Source organism: Vulpes vulpes, chromosome 3 (genome assembly GCF_048418805.1).
Source record: "Vulpes vulpes isolate BD-2025 chromosome 3, VulVul3, whole genome shotgun sequence".
In the NCBI taxonomy this organism is placed as follows: domain Eukaryota; kingdom Metazoa; phylum Chordata; class Mammalia; order Carnivora; family Canidae; genus Vulpes; species Vulpes vulpes.
In genome coordinates, this window is record NC_132782.1 from 146,093,824 (window position 1) to 146,116,079 (window position 22,256).

The 22,256-nt window shown below is 36.4% G+C and overlaps 1 protein-coding gene across 5 annotated transcripts in view; it reads left to right on the forward strand.

Annotated features, from left to right (window-relative positions):
• Positions 1 to 22,256, forward strand: part of SLC44A5 (solute carrier family 44 member 5) — a 375,730-nt gene that overhangs the window by 332,988 nt on the left and 20,486 nt on the right. For all 5 annotated transcript variants that reach the window (XM_072754861.1, XM_072754860.1, XM_072754863.1 and 2 more), the window contains 9 exons: positions 760 to 883; positions 2,304 to 2,387; positions 5,191 to 5,303; positions 13,043 to 13,174; positions 16,630 to 16,729; positions 18,130 to 18,222; positions 18,714 to 18,801; positions 19,545 to 19,807; positions 20,332 to 20,426. In XM_072754861.1, the coding sequence (XP_072610962.1) occupies positions 760 to 883; positions 2,304 to 2,387; positions 5,191 to 5,303; positions 13,043 to 13,174; positions 16,630 to 16,729; positions 18,130 to 18,222; positions 18,714 to 18,801; positions 19,545 to 19,807; positions 20,332 to 20,426 (1,092 nt within the window). The remainder of the gene's footprint in view (positions 1 to 759; positions 884 to 2,303; positions 2,388 to 5,190; positions 5,304 to 13,042; positions 13,175 to 16,629; positions 16,730 to 18,129; positions 18,223 to 18,713; positions 18,802 to 19,544; positions 19,808 to 20,331; positions 20,427 to 22,256) is intronic.

Consider the following 22,256-nt stretch of genomic DNA (forward strand, 5'->3'; position numbering starts at 1 on the left):
GAGGCTCAGTGGGATCCAGCCTCACATCCGGTTCCCTGCTCAGTGGGGAGCCTGTTTCTCCCTATCACTTTGTCCCTCCCCACTGCTCCTATGCTGTCTCTCCTCTCTCTCTCCCCCCTCCCTCTCTCACCCCTCCCTCTCTCACCCCTCCCTCTCTCCCCCCTCCCTCTCTCCCCCCCTCCCTCTCTCCCCCCCTCCCTCTCTCCCCCCCTCCCTCTCTCCCCCTCCCTCTCTCCCCCCCTCCCTCTCTCCCCCCCTCCCTCTCTCCCCCCTCCCTCTCTCCCCTCCCTCTCTCCCCCCCCTCCTCCCTCTCTCTCCTCCCTCTCTCTCCTCCCTCTCCCTCTCCCTCAAATAAATAAAATCTTTAAAAAAGAAAAAAAGTAAGCTCAGTCATACATGCAAAAATAGTCTTGTTATTAAAATGTTTTTACCATATGAGACATGTTCTCAGTATTCCTCTTTTAAGACCTGTGCTGCGCATCTTACTTATTGGCCACTTGTTGAGTGACCATGTGTAAAATAATCAAGTTTGGAGTATAGTTTCAGATTATGATCATATTTGCTTCCTACATCTGTCTTAGGACCATCGGAATACCTTCTGACCATCAAGTAATGGACGATTATCTGTGTTGAACAATATGTTTAAACATTGTCTAACAAGAATTTGGTTATAAATAACAGAAAGCTTAAGAAAGGGAGACCATCCCATAGGAAGAAATAGGAAAAAAAAATGATTACTGTAATTTTATTTGTTTACAGTTCTCCAGAGATGTTTCCCTGACTTTGCTACTAACAATGGCACGTTGACAGTAGGAAATAAGACAACATTTGAAGATGGAAGTGGAAGAACAAGAAATGCTATAGAACTCAGGACAGCTGCAAAGTATGTTTGTTTACATTCTTATTTTGAGTTTGTAGGCGTCCTGTTATTATACACAAGACTACAGCTGCCATTAGGTTAAGGGTTATAGGGAAAGAATTATGTAGAATTATGAAATACACATGTCACTGGGGATTGGAGAGCTTGGTGTGTATTCATTAAGAAAAGCAAGTAAAGGAGAAACCAAAGTGAATAAGAAAGTGCAATGATGTTTTCTAAAATGGTTATTAAATCTTTCATTATCAACCGGTATAGAAGTATGAGAGGTCAGTAAGCATATGGAAAGACCTTAATTTACTTGTTCAATGAACGCAATAAAAGAAAAGCTTTTTGAATCACTATTCAAAAAAAAATGACTAAAATAATAAAACTGCTAAATGTAAAGAGAAGAGAGCCTTAGGAAAGGAGGAACAACCATCGTAATACTGTTTCGGGACCATATCAATGTCTGTGTACTTACTACAAGGAAGTTAATTTACTGTTCCCCTTGGTGTACACATCATGATGTTTCAGGTTATTAGGAAATATAATTAATTCCCTGGAAGCATACACTTACGTGGGTGCACAAACAAACACGATATCCTTGTATAGCTCAGTGGTTGAATTAAAGGTGAAACCTAAAGATATTCTAAAAATATCTCTCTCTTCCTTGAAAGAGCTCAGCAGTCCAAAATACTTCAGGCCCGGAATATTCAAATGTAATAGCACCACGGGTGGATTTCACAAATATAAAACTAGGTGAAAGAAATAACAAAATAATAGTACAAGTCCATTGACAGAAAAAGCCAAAAACAAGCACAACTAAATTATCCTGCGATGCATATGTAAGGAGTAAAACTGGAAAAGAAAACTAGAAAATTATTATCACAAAAGTCAGGATTGTGGTTACCTTGGGGGAAGAGAGGAGGAATTGTGACTGGGGAACATAGGACAAGGGACAACAAGGTTGTTGCTACATAGTGCATTCACTTTGATAATTCATCAAACGGGACGCTAATGATTTGTGCACCCCTCTGTATGTATCCCACGATGCCTTCCTGCTACACGGCGGTCAGAGGCTTAAAAAAGGGAATTAAGAATGATTGTTCATTCTTGACTCCAGGGATTTTGTAAGCTAAAAACTGATCTTATTTGAATTCATTTCCTACAGTGAGGTTTCCGCAGTATTGAGGACATGTCCCATACGTTGAAAAGGGATCTGTTCACCACTCTCGAAAGCCACGTTCTCTGTGTGTGTAGCTATAGCCACCTTTGTAGTCTATCAAAGTGACATCTCCATATTGTGGCTGGGGGAAGAGTGCCTCTTGATAAATGGTTCCTGAAAGTATGTTCTGAACAGCAGCTTGCAAAGCCCCTTTTATAACGAGAGCATTTCTGTTTAGTGGTAGTCAAAATAATTGATTTTTTTTTCCTTTGAATTCAGTCGTGTCAATAAAATCCTTGATGCAAGGGCAGTTGGAATGAAAATATTTGAAGATTATGCAACAACTTGGTATTGGATTCTCATGTAAGTGCAAACAAACATTGGTGTTTCTTCTCCAGCCCCATTTAACCCTTGTGGAATGCTTTCTTCAAATTCCCTATTTGTATTTGTGAATAAAAGTTCCTGCCATTTTCTTTTTCAGATAGGATGAAGATGGGGCAAAGATATTTGGAAATATATCCAGTGTTACAAAAGTCATAATGTAAATTTGAACTTTATTCATTAAATTCCCAGTAAAAGTACTTATATAAATACACTTCGAGTCATGCGGGGACAACATCTATAGTACGTTTGCTTCTTATTGTTATGTTACAGTGGTTGTAGTCTTATCTCTCTGGGTCTGTTTTCTCATTTGTCCTTCCCTCGACCTCCAAGGGATCACTCTTATTTTTAACACCTTCTTTCCATTCTAAACACATCAACTAGCATACCCATCCCTGGTCTGTCAAGCCCCTATGTTTTGCACATGCTCTTCTCTTTCCTAGCACGCCCTTCCTATGTCCTGGGCAACTCCATCTCATTTAAAATCAGCTTTCAGGGTGCCTGGGGGACTCAGTCAGTTAAGCATCTGCCTTCAGCTCAGGTCATGATCCTGGGGGTCCTGAGATAGAGCCCCGCTTCTCCCTTTCCCTCTGCTCCTCAACCCTGCCCCTGCCCCTACTTGTGCCCTCTCTCTTAAATAAATAAAATCTTAAATTACACAAAAGCTGATTTTTTTTATGAAGTCTTTCTTGACTTCTCCAGATATAATTGCTTTTCCCTCTGTGTTCCTCCTACACACACACACACACACACACACACACACACACACACACATATGTACTTATCATTTATATAGCACCTAGAATTTTGTATTTTATTTACCTGGTTCTTTACCGTGGTAACTACGTCTAACTCCTCTCTATTTTTGTAACTTCCAGTGTGGTCCTTGGAACATAGAAGATGCATAGAAAATGTGGATTCAAGGAACAGTTATAAAACCACTAGGGGAACAAGATAGATATATGTAACTATGTGGTACTTAATAAGCTCAAAATTGTATATAAAATTCCAGTGACTAGTTTTTGAGCTATAGAACTAGATAGATTTTTTTTTTGAGATTTTATTCATTTCGATGCCTTCTCTTAAACACAATAATTATTTTCAGTGTGCCTCAGTATTTCAGGATATCTCTCCATAGCAGAGACTGTAGTCTATACTTGACAGTAGTTATACTGGTTCCCCTACTGTCAGACTCATCATCATTAGATAATTTCCACATTTATTCTTTATTTTGTCCTTTTATTTTATTTTTTAAAAGATTTATTTATTTATTTATGATAGAGATACAGAGGGAGAGGCAGAGACACAGGCAGAGGGAGAAGCAGGCTCCATGCAGGGAGCCCGACGCGGGACTTGATCCTGGGTCTCCAGGATTAGGCCCTGGACTGAAGACGGCGCTAAACCGCTGAGCCACCCAGGCTGCCCTATTTTGTCCTTTTAAACTATAATCTGAAAAACTATGCATTAATAGATCTTCCTGTTGACCTCACTCCCAACACACACTGAAACTCTCTCTACCCAGGCACGGCTCACACCACTAGAACATAAGCACTCCCTTTATTTTCAACTCTTCTGCTCTCCATTTATCTCATAAATATAAAGCCAAAGACTAATATGCCATGACTTAGTTTATTTAGATTTTTATACAAGAATTAAAACACAGAATAAACAGCTTTATTTCTTTTCTCCCCCCCACCCCGACCTTTTTTTAAATATTCCTCTTGGACCATGCCACAGAATAATCCTTCAACCATACTGAATACTTAAGCATTAAAATATCTGTGATTTTTAATAGGGAATGGTTTCCAGAGTTGAGAGCGTAGGCTCTGCAAGAATGTGACCCAAGAAGTTACTCTGATACAATGCTGTCATCTATCTAGTGACAGTAATTATTAAGACTTTTTAAAAAATACTTGGAAACAACACGCTCAATAAATGTTGCAGTCTATGTTTCTAAGTTTGGAAACTTACAAAGAGCACTGGAGGAATCCGTTCTTAACGGAAGGATCATCCAAATTTCTAATCTTAATGAGTTCTGTTTAATGAAATTACCTAGTGGAATCCAATATGGATTTAACTTAGATGTATTAGTATCTCAGTCAAACTCCAGGAAAACATGAAGACAAAAAAATAGTCACACTGCTGATTGCTTGATAAAGTCCTATGGCCCAGGAGATACCGAAGCTGTATCATGGCTCTCTATAATTAGCGGCCCCCAGATTACTGGGGACCTGAAATAGATGTTTGGTGATGTCAGACATCACAAATTATTAAAGATAATTGGACTATAATAATGACTACAAAATCATGGACTCAGGAACTGTGTGGGGCAATTATTTTTCTTTTCTGCCCTAAGACTTCTTCACTTCTAGATAGTTGTTGTAAAAAGTTTCCTTCTCTTGGTATCATGGATATGTTTTATAATTTATCACTTAGTGAGACATGTGAAGGGGGAAAAATATATATGTGGCATGGCAACTGTGGCAGATAGGCCAAAACTGTAGGTTGGAGGAATTGTGTTTTTCCTTGAACAGTGGTTGCTGCCGGACTTCAGTTTACCCAGGTACACAAATATTGACTCAGGTTTGAAGTTCCTGATGATACTACTTTTTCATGTGAAAGTCTTAATAGGAACAATTATTTGTACTTTTTAATATTATAAGTGTTTCTATAGCCAGATAAAATAGTCTGAGAAATATTTTGGATAGAAAATGTTGCCTTGCTTTTAACTTTGTTATGTTTAACACACTTGACCCCTGTGTGTGTTGTATGCTTTTTCTTCTAGTGGCCTGACTATCGCCATGCTTCTTAGTTGTATGTTTGTGATACTCCTGAGGTTCATAGCTGGAATCCTCTTCTGGGTCTTCATGGTGGGTGTGATTGGAATTATAGGTTATGGTAGGTATCACCCCTCTTAAAAATCACTAAATATCAAATTAGTCCTTTTCTTTTCAGTTGGCATTTTTACCAGAAAGCACTTAACTTGCAGTGAATTTAAATTATTTACTTCCCAACCCCAAAATATTAATTGAGAAAAATTATCTAATTTTACATATATTATTCCTATAACTTTTATCTTCATCTTGAAAAAGATGTTATCAAAATGCTCTACTCTTGTTCCTTACTGACCTTTGGTCCCATGCCTTATCATCATTAAAAAGGAAATAAAAAAACTAAAACAACACCTTTTAGGTTAATGAAAAACATTTCAGAAAACTTATTTTACTCCTTTAACTTTTCTGTCTGTATAATTACAGAAGTGTGATCTATTTTTCTTTCAATTTAGTAATTTTAATCCAGGTACTGTCACACATTCTAGTAATTGGCCAGTGCTCCATAAGGAGGCATCACCCTCTAGAGGCAAGTATTCTGAATTACAACCTTTGGATGGAGAGCTCCTTTCTATCAAGGTTGACATTCTAACCAGAGCTCAGTCCCCTCAAAAGCAGTACAGATGCAGTGTGAACACCAAAGAAGGAGCTAAAGTTTCCCCCCAGGAAGAGTAGGGCATTTATGGCAGCTCCCATCATAGTTCTAATAGGCATAAAGGCCAGTAGATGAATTTTTGAGAGGTTTCTATTCCAGAATAAATCCTCCTACAATACCATTTGGATTGAAAATTGTTTCATGGTAGCCAAGACACCAAGAACAGCAATTTCCTATTTTTGCCACTCAAGGAAGAGTTTTATACATATCAATATAAGAATACAGTTGAATTCCTCAGGTTCTGTAGTTAGACTGAATTCTAATCCCAGCTCCATCACATATAACTGAGGAGCTTTAGAAACGCTTCCTAATGATTATAAGACCCAGTTTCCTTATCTGTAACATCAGCACAGTCATGGTATATATAAGCTCTTATATCTGAAAATATCTGAAAAACAGTAAACACTCAACATGTGTTGGTTTATTGTTACTGTCCTCCCTGTTATCCTCAATAGGTTTCTAGACAGTTTCCTATCTCTTCAGGGTTTCCTTATCTGCCGCTTCTGTGCAGCTGCATGTGAAAAGGTGGGTCAGTCTGGTGGAGGAGCATAAGAACCACTAGCCCTTAATCAAAGACTCCTAAGAAAGCTTTTGTTTAAAAGTCTTTTGTGTATGTTTCTGCTTGGAGCCCAAAATAAACTCTGCCCTTTACCACTATAGAGCCTGGGCATGTGATTCAGTCACTCTTTTATTGTCATCAAGAAGGGAAAGACAGTAAAGTCTGGTATTGATTTCATTGACTTGTCTTAAGAAGAAAGAAAAATCTGAGATTGGCCATAGTGCAAAGCTGACAGTGGCAAGAGGGAGAAAGATCACCGGCATATCGCAAGTACAGGTGAAACAACAAATTTCAGCTCCCTGTTGACTCCCTAGGTAGTACTAGCTCAGCAATTAATGGTGTGGCAAGTCAGCTTGAAGCCTCTCATTGGGTGGGGAAATGTCCAGCTAGATTGAGAAGTATAATACTGTATAACTGACCTCTGCTACTATCTTGGACAACCGCTTTTCTCCATATCATGGGAAACCAACCATTTCCTACTAACAGCAGCCTATTTACTAGGGCAAGCAGCCTACTGAGCAGAGAAAAAGCCAGGCTGTTTGTGGGCAAGTGCCCTTGAACATCAGGGGAACAATTCGTATTGACCAGAACAAGTTAAGATTTATACAGGAGAGACCACAGAACAGTGGGGTTACGGACATGGATGTGGAGATTGAAAAGGCACAGTCCCAGATTCATTGCATATTAACTGTGATCCTTTGCAGGTATACAGTCTCTCTAATTAGTAGTTTCTTCAACTATACAATAGGATTCTGTGAATAATTTTTTAAATAATGTAAATAAAGTCCTTAGAAAGCTGCTTACTATGTAATAATTGTTCAGTAAACAGTCTTGGTTGTAGTTGTTACCCAGGAATAGATGCTGAATTTTCTCAAATGCTTTTCCTACATCTATGGAGATTATCATGTTTTTTTAATCATGTGGAGATTATCATATGATTTTTATCTTTCATTAATGTGCATCACATCTACTGACTTGTGAATCCTGAGCCATCCTTGCATCCCTGGAATAAATCCCACTTGATCATGGTATATGATATTTTTAATGTACTGTTGAATTCAGTTTGCTAATATTTTGAGGATTTGTACATCTATGTTCACCAGGGGTACTGGCCTGTAGTTCCGTTTTCTTGTGGTGTCCTTGTCTGATTTTGGTATCAGGGTAATGCTGACCTTGTAGAATGGGTTTGGCAATGTTCCCTCTACTTCTTTTTTGGAAGAGCTTGAGAAAGGATGGTATTAATTCTTTGAATTTTGGTAGAATTCACCAGTGAAGTTATCTGGTCCTGGCCTTTTGTTTGTTGGGAGGTTTTTGATTACTGATTCAATCTTCTTACTAGTAATTGGCCTGTTCAGATATCCTATTTTATCATGATTCAGTCTTCGTAAGTTGTATGTTTCTAGGAATTTATCCATTTCTTTTAAGCAGTTAAGTTTGTTGGCACATAATTGTTCATAGTATAGTTGACCCTTGAACACCATGGGTTTGACCTGCATATATCCACTTATATGCTGATGTTTTTGGATAAATACAGTTCTATAAATGAATTTTCTTTTCCTTATTTTCTTAATATTTTCTTTTCTGTAGCTTACTTTATTATAAGGATATATAACAGATATACTAAATATCAAGTGTTAATATTAAGTGTTAATTGACTGCTTATGGTATCAGTAAGGCTTCTGGTCAGCAGTCAGATATTAGTAGTTAAGTTTTTAAGGAGTCAAAATTTATATATGGGGTTTTGCACTGGAGGTAGGTATTCCTAAACCCCCTGTTGTTTAAGGATCAACTGTAGTCTCTTATGATTGTTTGTGTTTCTGTAGTATCAGTTGTAAACTCTCCTCTTTCATTACTGATTTTGAGTTTTCTCTTTCTTGGTGAGTTTAGCTAAACACTTATCCATTTTGGTTATCTTTTAAAAGAACCAGCTCTTAGTTTCATTGATCTTCTATATTGTCTTTTTTAGTCTCTCAGTTATTTCTACTCTAATCTTTATTTCCCTCCTTCTAACTTTGGGCTTCATTTGTGCTTTTTCTATTTCCATGAGATATAAAGTTAGGTTATTTATTTGAGACTTATCTTATTTCTTGAGGTAGCCTGTGTCCTTATGAATTTCCCTCTTGAAATGCTTTTACTGTATCCTGCAATGGTATATTTCCATTTTCATCTGTCTCAAGGTATTTTTTTAATTTCCTTTTGATTTCTTCCTTGATCTATTGGTTGTTCAGTAGCATGTTTAATCTCCACATATTTGTGAATTTTCCAATTTTTCTGATCTAATTAATTTCTAGTTTATACCATTGTGGTCAAAGAAGATACTTAAAATGATTTCAGTCCTCCTAAATTTATTAAGACTTATTTTGTGGCTTAACATAGTATCTATCCTTGATAATGTTCCATGTGCACCTGAGAAGAATGTGTATTCTGCTGTTTTAAGATGGAATGTTCTAGATAGATAGATAGATCTGTTAAGTCCACCTGGTCTAATGTGTTGTTTAAGGCTGATGTTTCCTTACTGATTTTCTGTCTGGCTAGTCTATTCATTTATAATCCCATTTACAATTGCATCAGAAGAACAAAATATAACTAGGAATAAATTTAAACAAGAGGTAAAAGACCTATGTATTGAAATCTGTAAGACCTTAATAAAAGAGGTTGGAGGAGACACAAATAAATGGAAAGATATTCTATGCGCATGGATTGGGAGAATAAATATTGTTAAGATCTGCATACTCGCCAAAATGATCTAAAGATCCAGTGAAATCCCTATCAGAATTCCGATTGCCCTTTTAAAAGAAGTAAAACACATAATCCTAAATTTTGTATGGAACCACAAAAAAACCCCACAAAACCAAAAAGCCAAAGCAACCTTGAGAAAGAACAAAACTGGGAGGTATCATATACCCTGATTTCAAACTATATTACAAAGCTATAGTGATTAAAACAGTATGATATTGTCACAAAAATAACAGAACAGAGAGCCCCCAAATAAAACTACTCATATAAGTTCAATTAATCACAAATGAGCCAAGATATACAATGGGAAAGAACAGTCTCTTCTATAAATTGTGTTGGGAAAACTGGACAGCCACATGCAAAAGAATGAAACTGGACCACTGTCTTAACAGCCTACACAAAAATTAACTCAATGTTGATTAAAAACTTGCATATAAGACCTGAAACCATAAAACTCCTAGAAGAAAATGTAGGCAGTAAGCTCCTTTATCAGGTCTTAGCAATGATTTTTTTTTTAATATGATCTAAAATCACAAGCAATAAAAAGCAAAAATAAATAAGTGGAACTATGTAATCTACAAAGCTTCTGAGCAGCAAAGAAATCCCTCAAAAAAAGGAACATATTGAATGGAAGAAAATATTTGCAAACCAGATGTCTGATAAGGAGCTAATATAAAGAAATCACACAACTCAGTAGCAAAAAGTAAAAAAAAATAAATAAATAAATAAATCAAACCCAATTTATAAATAGGCAGAAAATCTGAATAGACATTTTCTTAAAGAAGACTGGATGGTCAACAGTCACATGAAAGGTACTCAACATCACTAATCATCAGGGAAATGCAAATCCCAAACCATAATAGGATAGCATCTCATACCTGTTGTTAGAATGCCTGTTATCAAAAAGACAAGAAATCGGTGTTAGCAAGAATGTAGAGAAAAATGAACCCTTGTGCACATTTGGTAGGAATGTAAATTGGTTCAGTCATCACGGAAAATAGTATGGAGGTTCCTCAAAAAATTAGACCTACCATCTGATTCAAAAAGTCCACTTTTTGGGTATTTACCTGAAAAAAAAAAGTGAAAAAGCTAATTCAAAAAGATATATGCACCCCCATGTTCATTGCAACATTATTTACAATAGCCAAGATATGGAAACAACTATCTAATGGATGAATGGATAAAGTGATAAAAATGGATTAAAAAGAATGAAATCTTGCCATTTGTGACAACATGGATGAATCTAGAGAAATAGTATGCTAAATGAAATGAGACAATGAAAAATGCCATATGATGTTACTTATACATAGAATCTAAAAAAACAGGCACAGAAACAAACTCCTAGAGAACAAATTGGTGGTTTCCAGAGGGGTCGGGAGATGGATGAAATAGGTTAAAGACATTAAGAGGTACAAACTTCTAGTTATAAAATATACTCATGGGGATGCAAAGTACAGCATAGAAAATATAGTCAATAATAGTGTAATAACTTTATACAATGACAGTTGGTAACTATACTAATAAGTGTTTTATAATGTATAGAATTGTCACATTGCTGTTACACCAATCTTATATTGTATGTCAACTGTATTTCAATTAAAAATTTAAAATATAAAATTAAAAACTAAGCTCATAGATACAGAGAACAGATGAGTAGTTGCCAGAGATGAGAGGTAGTGGGGGGATATGTTGGAAGAAACTGGTGAGAGGGGTATATAAATTTATTTAAAGTAATTAACCAAAAGAAAGCTGCAGTTGCTATATTAATCAGACAAAAGGGTTTTTGAAATAAAATTCATTATTAGAGTTAGAAGGGATTTAATTTGCTTAAAAGGTATACCAATTCTAAATATACAGGCTTCTAATAAATATATGCATCTAATAAAATATATTCAAAATTCATAGAACTATAAGGATAAATTATTTAAAAACTTGTACAAGCTATGAATCTCAAAGATTTCAATTTTTCTGTTAAAATAAGATAATGATAAGCAAAAAATTCAGAATAATTGTTCTTTGGTGGAGATTGGCAGATGATAGGATGAAGATCTCAGGTAAAAGAAAAAAATTATTTTGCTTAATTAGAGCAAAATTAAGATCATAAAGTCTTAAACTAGGTAATGCATCCATAGGTTTCATTTGACTATATACTTTAAAACCTACACCTGAAAAAAAAAACTGTCTGTTACTACAGAACTACATATAATTCTGTATGTATTAAATATTCCAAAGCATTTATTTTACTTTTTTTAAAAAAGATTTATTTATTTTAGAGAGTGTGAGTAGGGGGAGGGGAGAGGGAGAGAGAGAATCCTCAAGCAGACTCCCAGCTGAGCACAGAGCCCAATACAGAGCTTGATCCAATGCCCTGAGATTGACGGAGCCAAAATCAAGAGTTGGCCATTTAACTGACTGAGCCACCCAGGTGCCACCAAAAGCATTTTTAAAAATACATTGGGGATATAGGACCTAAAGATACTTGTCTTATATCTCTTTGAGAAATGTCCCTTCTACTCTAGTCTTGCCTTTCTCCACATACCTCACCCCCTTATCTTTAGGGAAAAAAAGTATTAGTTTATAATTGGGGTTTAAAAAGCAGTTTTTCTCATTATTACTAAAACATTTCCAATGGATCTAAACCAGACTTATTGGTCCTAAAAATAAACTCCTTAATTCTACTTTTCTTTTTACTCCCACTTTATCTAGATCATCTAAAGGTTCATTGTGCAGTCTGTGGGGTGCCTGGGTGACTCAGTTAAGCGTCTGACTCTTGATTTTGGCTCAGGTCATGATTTTGGGGTCATAAGATTGAGCCCCACATCAGCCTCTCATTCAGCAGGGTGTCTGGGATTCTCTCCCTCTCTCCCTACTCATTCTCTCTCTCTTTCAAATAAGTAAATCTTTTAAAAAAAATTCATTTTAGGGATCCCTGGGTGGCGCAGCGGTTTGGCGCCTGCCTTTGGCCCAGGGCGCGATCCTGGAGACCCCGGATCGAATCCCACGTCGGGCTCCCGGTGCATGGAGCCTGCTTCTCCCTCTGCCTGTGTCTCTGCCTCTCTCTATCTCTCTCTGTGACTATCATAAATAAATAAAAATTTAAAAAAAAAAATTTAAAAAAAAATTTAAAAAAAAAATTCATTTTACAGTCTGAAATGCAGTGTCTCAGGGAAATCTAGCCAGTCCATATTTACTTTGCCTGGATACAATCTTTGATAAGAATATGCATTAGGTAATTCCATCAAGATCTACTTCGCCAAAAACATTTTTTTAATTCAAAAGTATTTTTTCAACTTAAATGATTTTTAAAAATCTGCTTTTTAAATTAATTGTGTATTTATGTGCTTCAAATTTCAAAAGGTATAAAGTTTATACAGTGAAATTTCCTACTTATTCTTTCCTTGGTCAGTAAGTTTCCTTCCCTGGAAGTAAAAAACAAAAAAACAAAAAAACAAAAAAAACAAAACAAAAGTTTCTTTGTATCCTTCCAGGGACACTTTATGTAAGTACAAGAAAATATATAGAGAGGTGATTCATATGTGAATTATAGCACACTTTTTATGTCACTTTTATCTTTTTTCACTTAACGAAATAGCTCAGTGATCACTGAATATCAGTATACTTTATGTGAAAAGCTAGTATTCTATTATACAAATATACCATAATTTATTCAGTCCCTGTTGATGGGCATTGAAATTATTTCTAGTCAAAAGGATATAAAATGCTTACTATGTAAATACGAATCTTGCCTTTGTAGAAATGAGCATGCTGTTCAATTTCACATAGATGTGTTTAAGTGTATAGCTTGTATTTCAGGAAATAGCATTTTATATTAGTCTGTTTTTCTTTCCTTTTCAAGGAATATGGCACTGTTACCAAGAATACAACAATCTTCAGGGACGGCCAAATTCTCACTTATCTGTGTATGACCTCGGGATTCAGACTGATATAAGCATGTACTTCCAACTGAAACAAACATGGCTCGCATTTAGTGAGTGGATTTTAAAAACTGGTTTACTTAAGTAATAATGAAAGAAAATCTTTGTCTAAAGAAAATCTTGGGTTAGTGTAACCTGTTCAATAGACTCATTATTAATGTCACTAAAGTAAATGTGTCTATAATCTTAATAGCTTCAGTAAATGGAAAGGTCATTGAGGGGAATTTATGATGTAATCTAACAAAATATTACTTTGCGATGATGTCATACTACTTGTCTTCTACTTAAAATGGTTTGGAGGTGGATGGTTATAGCCATTACCTTGACATCCAAGAAAGGTGTTTTAAAAGGAAAAAAAAAAAAGCTTAGTTTTTCAAACTTGTTTTAAAAACAGAAAAAGGATAACCAATTTTTTCATAACAAGACTTTTAAACTATTACAGCAATTAGAATAATAAGTAACAAAATAAATTATGTTTTTGAAGTGTTCAGATTATTGAATTAGTTAAGGGTGATATTAGCAAAATTTTTAAAGCAAGATGATTTCAGAGATAGCTTTAATTTTATATTCTTAAATGGTTTTATTATAATATTCTTACCATTTTGTGTTCTTTAATCAAGATTTTAAAATAATCTCTAATTACATGTTGCTTTAAAAAAAAACTTCTTCATATTGAGAGCCAAGCAAGACACATTCAAGGAGGCCTGGTAAGAAGTCCAGAGATAGCCTCAGAGGTGAGCAATATCTTGGTGGGCACATCATGGGGCCCGGTATGAGTCCCATCTCCATAAATGTGAAAACTCAATTTTGCCACTTCACCCAGAAGTCCTCAGGCTTTCAAGGACAGGCTCATGTCCTATCACGAGTGTGCCGTTTTAGTTGTTTATACTACTAGGATGCGGTATACTTCTTGACCAGAATGAGACCTAGGCTGTCTACTACACTGCTTTCCTGGAAGCAAGGCATGTGGGGGGAAAATTAATAATGAGAAGCCTTTTTAGCAAAAGGTTTTGGATAATCTTGAGATTTTTTTTTTTTCTAAAAGCTCTTGCAAGCTCCATGACCTAAACTTGCACAGAACTTGCATCCCCCACCAGGGTCCTTTTGTCCACCACATTTGATTTTTCTCTTTTCCTCAGGCCATGCTGAATCAAAATGTCACATTCATGTTCTTTGGCTTCCCACATCCAGCTTGCATGCAGATTAGTTCCCTTCCTATAACTTTTTTTTTTTTTCAAATACGTTGCAGAAGGATTATTTCATTCATATCCTTCTTTTTAACTATATAAAAATCAGGCATCTTGGAACTTGTATCCTTATCATTTTTCCTGAATTTGAGTGATTCCATCCATACCTTCTCAGGAATCTACTTGCAATTATCTATCATGTATAAAGATGATGAATCTCATCCATTATATATCGAAACCTCTAGTTTTATTCTCAGGTGAATCTTATAGGGACAGGTTCTGTGGTCATTCCACTGCTGTCTCTTAAGGGCCTTCAACACAAAAATCATTGACATGATTGATCAAAATCTGCCACTAGATAAGTTAAGGGATGTCCTTTGAGGAAAATATAGAATTCGCTTTTATTTTCAAGTCTAGCAATGCCAATGTTTCCTCAACTGTGCCCCCACTTTCACAATCCATTTATCAGACATTAATTGATACCTAGAATTGTGTCCAAACACAGAGCAAGTAATCAGAAGGGCATAATGTGAAATCATACTCATTGATGAAAACACTTAAAATAAGTAGAGTTCTACATACAAAAATTATCGTTTTTATAAGTCTCAGGTTGTGTTAGGAGATGGTTCTAATCTTATTTCTGCTATTAATTATTCTAGGCTCCTCTGAAAAGTTAGTTATGCCAACTTCTCTACAGTGTCTCAAAAAATAGATTTCCATTGTTTGCTTTTATTCAGATACAAGAAAGGCACATAAACTCAAAAGACAATAAAATTTCTCTAATCATCTTGGATATGTAATTTTGTGAAGGTCTACGTTTCATATGCAACGTTGTTTATGAATGCAATTTCAGAATATAAAGTGATTCTTGGCATATCTCGTATTCTTAGGTTTGTCCAAAGATGATGATTTTAGCTCATCATGGCTATCCTCCATAACTTTGGAGTCATTTTATTGTTTTAAGAGAAGCAAATATGCATGACAACATAAATACATGATTTAACTAAAAGAAGACATAGTGGCAAGATGATACATTACTAAGATCCTCTCACATCTCTGCGTTAACTGATTTCTGCTCGAAGATGTTAACTGATGTGTGCTGAGTGCCCTGTCACTTGAAGCGCTCGAGCATGAGCAGGATAACTATCTAGCAAGGATGTAATAGAGCAGATTATTTCAGAGGTGGGAATTTAAATTTCCATTTAGTTTCTTCTATAATTTCTGGTTCTGTTATTAGCAGTGCTATATTTCCTTAGTTTCAGCATGCATTACGTTTCACTTTTTAACATAGCTGAAATCAGGATGAAAAGGCATTTAATGAAGGATTTTATTTTTCCTGAAAAGTTATTACTAATTTAAAAATGTGTCTTGGAGTTGAGGAAATATAGTAAGTGGGACCATCTGGCTTAAAGTAAAGAGAAACTAATTGAAGGTAGCCAAAAAGAAATGAAAATCGGAACAAGCTGGAGCAAGGCATTGGTACTTATTGTAAGGATATAACAGTGTCTCACCAAACTAAAAAAAAAAAAAAAAAAAAAAAAAAAGGAAAGCAGCTGGACTTTCCAGGGTACTTGGATCCAGGAAAACACAGAAAGCCAAAAGAACTCAAGATTGCCTCTCTGCTCCGTTTCTTAAATACACAGATGTCTTATTCTGTCTTTGCAAATTCACTTATCTCACGAAAAGGTGGTTTCGACACAGTTCATTAAGTTTGTAGAGCTTGAAGTTCAAGAGGTTCATAACCTTCAATTCAAAACTGAAGTAGATTCCCTTAGTTCTAATTCTGAGACTTTTATCAGACCAGGGTTGGGTTTACAGCCTGATTCCATCAAGGGTAGCCGTGATGGGTAGAGTCACAGGGTAAAAGCGTGGCCACCAAGAGCCTGCCCCGTCAGTCAGCAAGGCCAGTTACTGAAGAGGCATTGTGCACAGTGACAGCTCAAGGAGTTTCTTCTGTAATAATTCTCCTACTCAATGAAGTGAAAGTGAAAACGCCTAAAACAGAGCTGCCTGCAGCCGTCCGTCCTTCTCTCATGTGTACGAATGTTGTGAAATGTTTCAATAGGTGAAATGAAGCCTGACCAGTTGAGTTGCTCAAACCGTAGCTAAATGTTTTAATCGAGATTTCTTGGCCTTTCTTGGAGGGTTTGAGAGTGAATTTCTAAGATTGGCACTTTTGGAGAGGTTGCACTGCCCAAATTGTGGAGTGTCAGAATTGGCAGAAATAACCATGAGACTCAGCCCTCAACTTTTGCAGAGAAAGATTGTGTTTTGGGGTTGATTTGTATATCACACACTAATTCTTTTTTTCCTGTTTAAAGTGATAATACTCTGCATTCTTGAAGTGTTTATCATCCTCATGCTGATCTTCCTCAGGGAACGAATCCGCATCTCCATTACCCTGCTGAAGGAAGGGAGCAAGTAAGGCCCTGATGGAGAAACTCACATAATGTACATCAGTCACTGCCTATTGTGTACATGTCCAGAGACTTCCCCCTTAAGACTTGTTAGAGAAATCTGCTTTCCATTCAAGAAGACTGAAGTTCAGACTTTGCCACTTATTAGAAAGGTCATGCTGACAAATCCCTCAGTGTTCCCAAACCTCAATTATCATAGGATGAAATAAGGCTCAAACCTGTGTAGTCCATGTATTAGCACTTTTTTAAAACACCAAACGTATGTCAGAATAACATGTGAAAGTAAGTGATAAAGTGCTATATAAAAGTACCTTGTATTATATATTGTATTATTCCCATACTGAATCCTACAATATTGATGGTTGAGATCATTTGCAAAACTTCAAATCATCATAATTCTATAAAGCCAATTAGAGTGACAAAATTTGCTAATAGAATAATTGATCCTAGGAGCACCAGACTATGGCTCTTAATTCGGAACACGTTATACCTGGAGCCATTTTCGTTTAAAAAATGCTATAAAATAAACACTAAAACTCATGCTAGGAGGTAATGACACCTCCTAGTTTCTAAACTATTCCAAAAGGTCACTTGAGGATAATACTTTAAGCTTTTGAATAATGGATGGAAGAAATATGAAAAGAACGATTATAAGCCAACAGACCATGCATTCTATTTAGAATGATTAAAAACTAAGTTCTTAATGATCAAAGACCACATTATTTTAAGTAGTCTGTAAGGATTATTCTAACAAAATTGTCTTCCATAATAATAACAGTGCCACTTGAATCCAATGGTTTAAATAGTTAACAAGCAGTGTGTTAAACTCTCTCTCGCCTTCCTGTAACTGCAGCCCTATCATTAGTCACTGGAAACTACTGATTTGCTGGGGTTTTTTCTTAACTAATATGATGTTGTGCAATTCACTGTAACTTGCCCCACTGTTACACCTCTGCGTGTGCGTGCGCGCACGCGTGTGTAAAGGGCCAATACAACTGTGACAGGTTGATCATTTTTTTCAAGGGCAACTAAGAGCTGGAATTAATTGGTATGAGAAATAAGCTTTAGACTGAATTCATTCTAAGAATGGTGGTAATTACCACTGGCTCTTTTTTGCTGATCATTCTAGCATATTCTTAAAGAATTTTAAATTTTTAAATTGGCTATTAAATTTTACTTGTGTTGTTTTTAGTAAATTAGAGGCCTTCTTTTAATGTTTATATGTGATTCCCGTCAGAAGTTCCCCCAAAGTTCCTCCCAAGTTTCTGTATGGTTTTTTTCCTGAAAATAACACATAAGTAAAATTTAAAAGCCAATTTAAAAATTTAGTTTAACAGATAAAGATTTAATTAAGAAGTTATATCTCTGAATCATTTTGAATTTCAAATATTTGCTTTATTTCAGAGCCATTGGATACATCCCTACTACATTAATTTATCCAATTTTAACTTTCACTTTCATCTCCATCTGTATTGCCTACTGGGCAGTGATAGCAATGTATCCTTTGGTAATTGACATCTTTAAACCTCAGGTTCATTCTATTATTCAAGAACCAGGAGTTTGTGTCTAGTGCTTCCCATCCTGAGAAGACTAGGAACATCCTTAAGGTTTTTTATTTTTCTGGTTTTTTTTTTTTTTTTTGCTGAGCTCTAAAAAAGTTTATCTACTGATTGAATCCCCCCCCCCCCCCCCCTCACCACCAGATAGGCCATGTGGTAGATTGTGTTTTATTTTGTCTTCACATATGGTAATTCTTCTTGGCAATAACCTAAGAAAATTCCTTTGTATTTTATTGTGAAGGGGCTACTCAGTGCAGCTGACTCATGTTGTGTTATTCCAGGTCTGAAAAAAAAAATGTATAAATTATTAAAAGGTTAGAAGTTTTTTGAAGTTATCTCTCCGTGGACTTTTGAGTTATTTGCATTATTTTTTTGTCTGTCTACTTTCAATATACCAGCAAATAGTTTATCCTTAATAGGTTACCCCAGTTACTTGGCTACGTCAGGGGTACCTATATACAAAGTCATAGCCCCAGAAGGGAAATGCAAACATGAAAATACAACCTGTAACCCAGAGGTAAGTCAAAGACTCTCTCTCTCTCTCTCTCTCTTTCTCTCTCTTACTTATTTCAATATAGAACTCTACTACATTTCACCTAGCAGTTGTAAAAATCATTTTGAAATAGAGACATTAATGGGGATCACTGTTGAGAAGGGAAGGGCGGGTCCAGTGTTAGCAGTAGAGCACTGAAAATGGTGGGCAGAATGAAGAGAAACCACTATTTCCCGAGTTCATCTGTTCCTGTCACATGCCCAAGAAGCAGGGGTGGTCAACAACAACACTAGTAAATGTGAAATTTTAGTGGGTGCAGAGTGGTGAACATATGATGGAAAATGAGATACTTTTTAGAGCTCATTAAGGAATGATATAAAGTGGTGGGATAGAAGAATAGGAATAACAGGGACGCCTGGGTGGCTCAGTTGGTTAAGTGGCTAACTCTTGATTTCGGCTGAGACCCTGATCCTAGGGTCCTGGGATCAAGCCCTGAGTTGGGCTCTCTGCTCTGTGTGGGGAGTCTGCTTCCCTCTCCCTCTGCCCTTCCCCTTAATTGCACTCATGCTCTCTCTCTCTCAAATAAATAAAATCCTAAAAAAAAAAAAAAAAAAAAAAAAAAACCTAGGACTAACAGCAGAAGCTAATGGGAGAAAAGGAGGACATGCAATTGGGGCTACACAAGGAGAGAAGTCAGGGAAGGTGTTATCTTGGAATGGCACTTCATATTAACTCTATTGTCTTTTTTTTTTTTTTCCTGAGTACAGATTTTTAATACGACTGAAATTGCCAAAGCTTGCCCTAAGGCTCAGTGTAACTTTGCTTTCTATGGTGGAAAGAGCCTGTACCATCAGTACGTCCCTACTTTCCAGATGTTCAATCTATTTGTCTTTTTCTGGCTTATAAACTTTGTCATTGCACTGGGTCAGTGTGCCCTTGCTGGTGCCTTTGCTTCTTATTACTGGGCCTTCAGAAAACCCGATGACATCCCACCATATCCACTTTTTACTGCATTTGGACGAGCCATAAGGTAAGTTCCACGTTGAATCGTACCTCTATGTACCCAGTTAGGTTTAGTGTGCTTATGATTCAATCGTATGCCTTCATGATTCACGTGGCGAAGTTACAAATGAGGTCAGAGGTATGATTTAAGATTCATGGATGTCCATGGGCTCTGTCTGCTTCTAGAGCCACAGCTTTTACAATCCCTGCCCGGGCCAATATCCTTCTAAAAGCCTTCTCTAACTGAAGAGAAGTAGTAGAGGAGGGCACCACAATAAAAATTAAGAATTAACGTGGCTCTGTCTCTCTCTTGCTTAGCTCAAACGTTGTATTTTATGATGAAAGGCTATTGGTATCATTTTTGTAGATGAAGGGCAAAAGAGATGTGAATCATTTAAAATCCTCTATGAGGACCTTTATCAACCTGAATAAGAAAGCATAAGAAATTCTTTCCCGTCTTTCTGGAGACCCTTTTTACCTATTAAAATTGTAGCATCCTTTTCGTTATAGTAAAGATCTTTTAACTTTGATTCTCATTTTGTCTTTGCCCAGATATCACACAGGGTCCCTCGCATTTGGATCTTTACTTCTTGCATTAATTCAAATGTTTAAAATAGTCCTAGAGTACTTGGACCGCCGTCTTAAAGGTAAGACTCCAGAAGTCATCTCTTCTCAGGCTTCCTGACTTCTGTCAGGAAGAGAATGGGTGGGGCAAGGAGTTGAGGGAAACACGATGACGAGTGCAAGCTGGATTAGGGTAACCAGGATGGAAGTGGCTGGATTTAGGGATATGTTTGGAAAGAGAAGCCAACAGGACTTGCTGTGAGAGATGAGATACGGGGCAGGAGAGGGGTGGAGGGGAAGAGGAGCAGTGGTGTGAAGGAAAGAGAGAGAAAGTGTGTAGTGCTAAGATGTAGAAACTAGAAGAAGAAAATTTCAAAGAAGAGATGAAAAACCGTTTCTGGTGTGTTCATATTGAGGAGCGTGGTGGAGACGTCGGGCAGTTTCAAGTCTGGAGCTCAGGATGAGTCAGGCTTAAAATATAAATGTGGGTGTCATCAGCATAAATTCTTACACATAACATGTATAGTTTACAGGCTCTACTTTGTACTTTATTTTGTTCATTATCTCACATATTTTTCTTTTTTCTTTCCCCCCCTTTGTCCCCCCTTCCCTTTCTTCCTTCCACGAGAGTGCTTAAGTTCTCTACAAGCAAGTTTAAATTATACAGCATAGTAGCATCAACTATATTCACTACGTTATACATTGGATCCAAAGGTGTTATTCATCTTATAACTTAAAGTTTATACTTTTATTTTTTACCAGGCTTTCCCTATTTCCCCCACCCCCCAGCCTGTAGCGACCACCACTCTGCTCTCTATTCAATATTTTTTAAAGATTCTACATAGGAGTATCATATCATGTTTATTTGCTTTTCTCTGTTTGGCTTATTTCTCTTAGCATCATACCCTTCAAGTTCATCTGTGTTGTTGCAAAAGCAGGGTTTCCTTCTTTTTAAAAGCTGAATAATGTTCCATTGTGTATCTGTACCGCATTTTCTTTATCCATTGATCCACTTGAGTGCATGATGTTTTCATACTTTTGATATTATAAATGATGCTACAGTGAACACAGGAGTACAGATATGTCTTTGAGAGAGTAATTTCATTTTCTTTGGATATAAACACAGAAGTGGAATTGCTGAATCAAATGGCAGTTCTGTTTTTAATTTTTTGAGGAACTTCCATGCTGTTTTCCACAGTGGATGCACCAGTGTACATCCCGCCGATGGTATACAAGAGTTCCCTTTTCTCCACATCTTCACCTCCACATCCTTATCTTTTGTCTCCTCTACCTCATTGTGGTTTTGATTTGCATTTCTCTGATAAGTAGTAATGTCAAGCACCATTTGCTGTACTTATGGGCCATCTGTATATCTTTTTTGGAAAAAAAAGGTCTGCAGGTCCTTTGCCTATTTTTAAAATTGGGTTATTAGTGTTTTTGCTATTGAGTTCTAGGAGTTCCTTATATATTTTGGATATTCACTCATTATCACATATATGGTTTGCAAATATTTTCTTCCATCCCATAGGTCACCTCTTCATTTTGTTGATGGTTTTCTTTGCTGTGCAGGAGCTTTATAGTTTGATGCAGTCTCACTTGTTTATTTTCCTTTCATTGCCCTTGCTTTTGGCATCAAATCCAAACAATCATTGCCAAGACCAATGCCAAAGAGCTTACCCCCATGTTTTCTTCTAGAGTTTTATGGTTTCAGGTCTCCATTCAAATCTTTTAATCATTTTGAGTTGTTTTGTGTGATATAAGATAGGGATCCAATTTTATTCTTTTGCATGTGGACATTGTTTTCTTAGAATCATTGAGTTGAAGAAACTAACCTTTATCTATTATATATTCTTGACTCCTATTTTGAAAATTAATTGACCATATATACAAGGGTGTATTATTGGCTTCTTGAT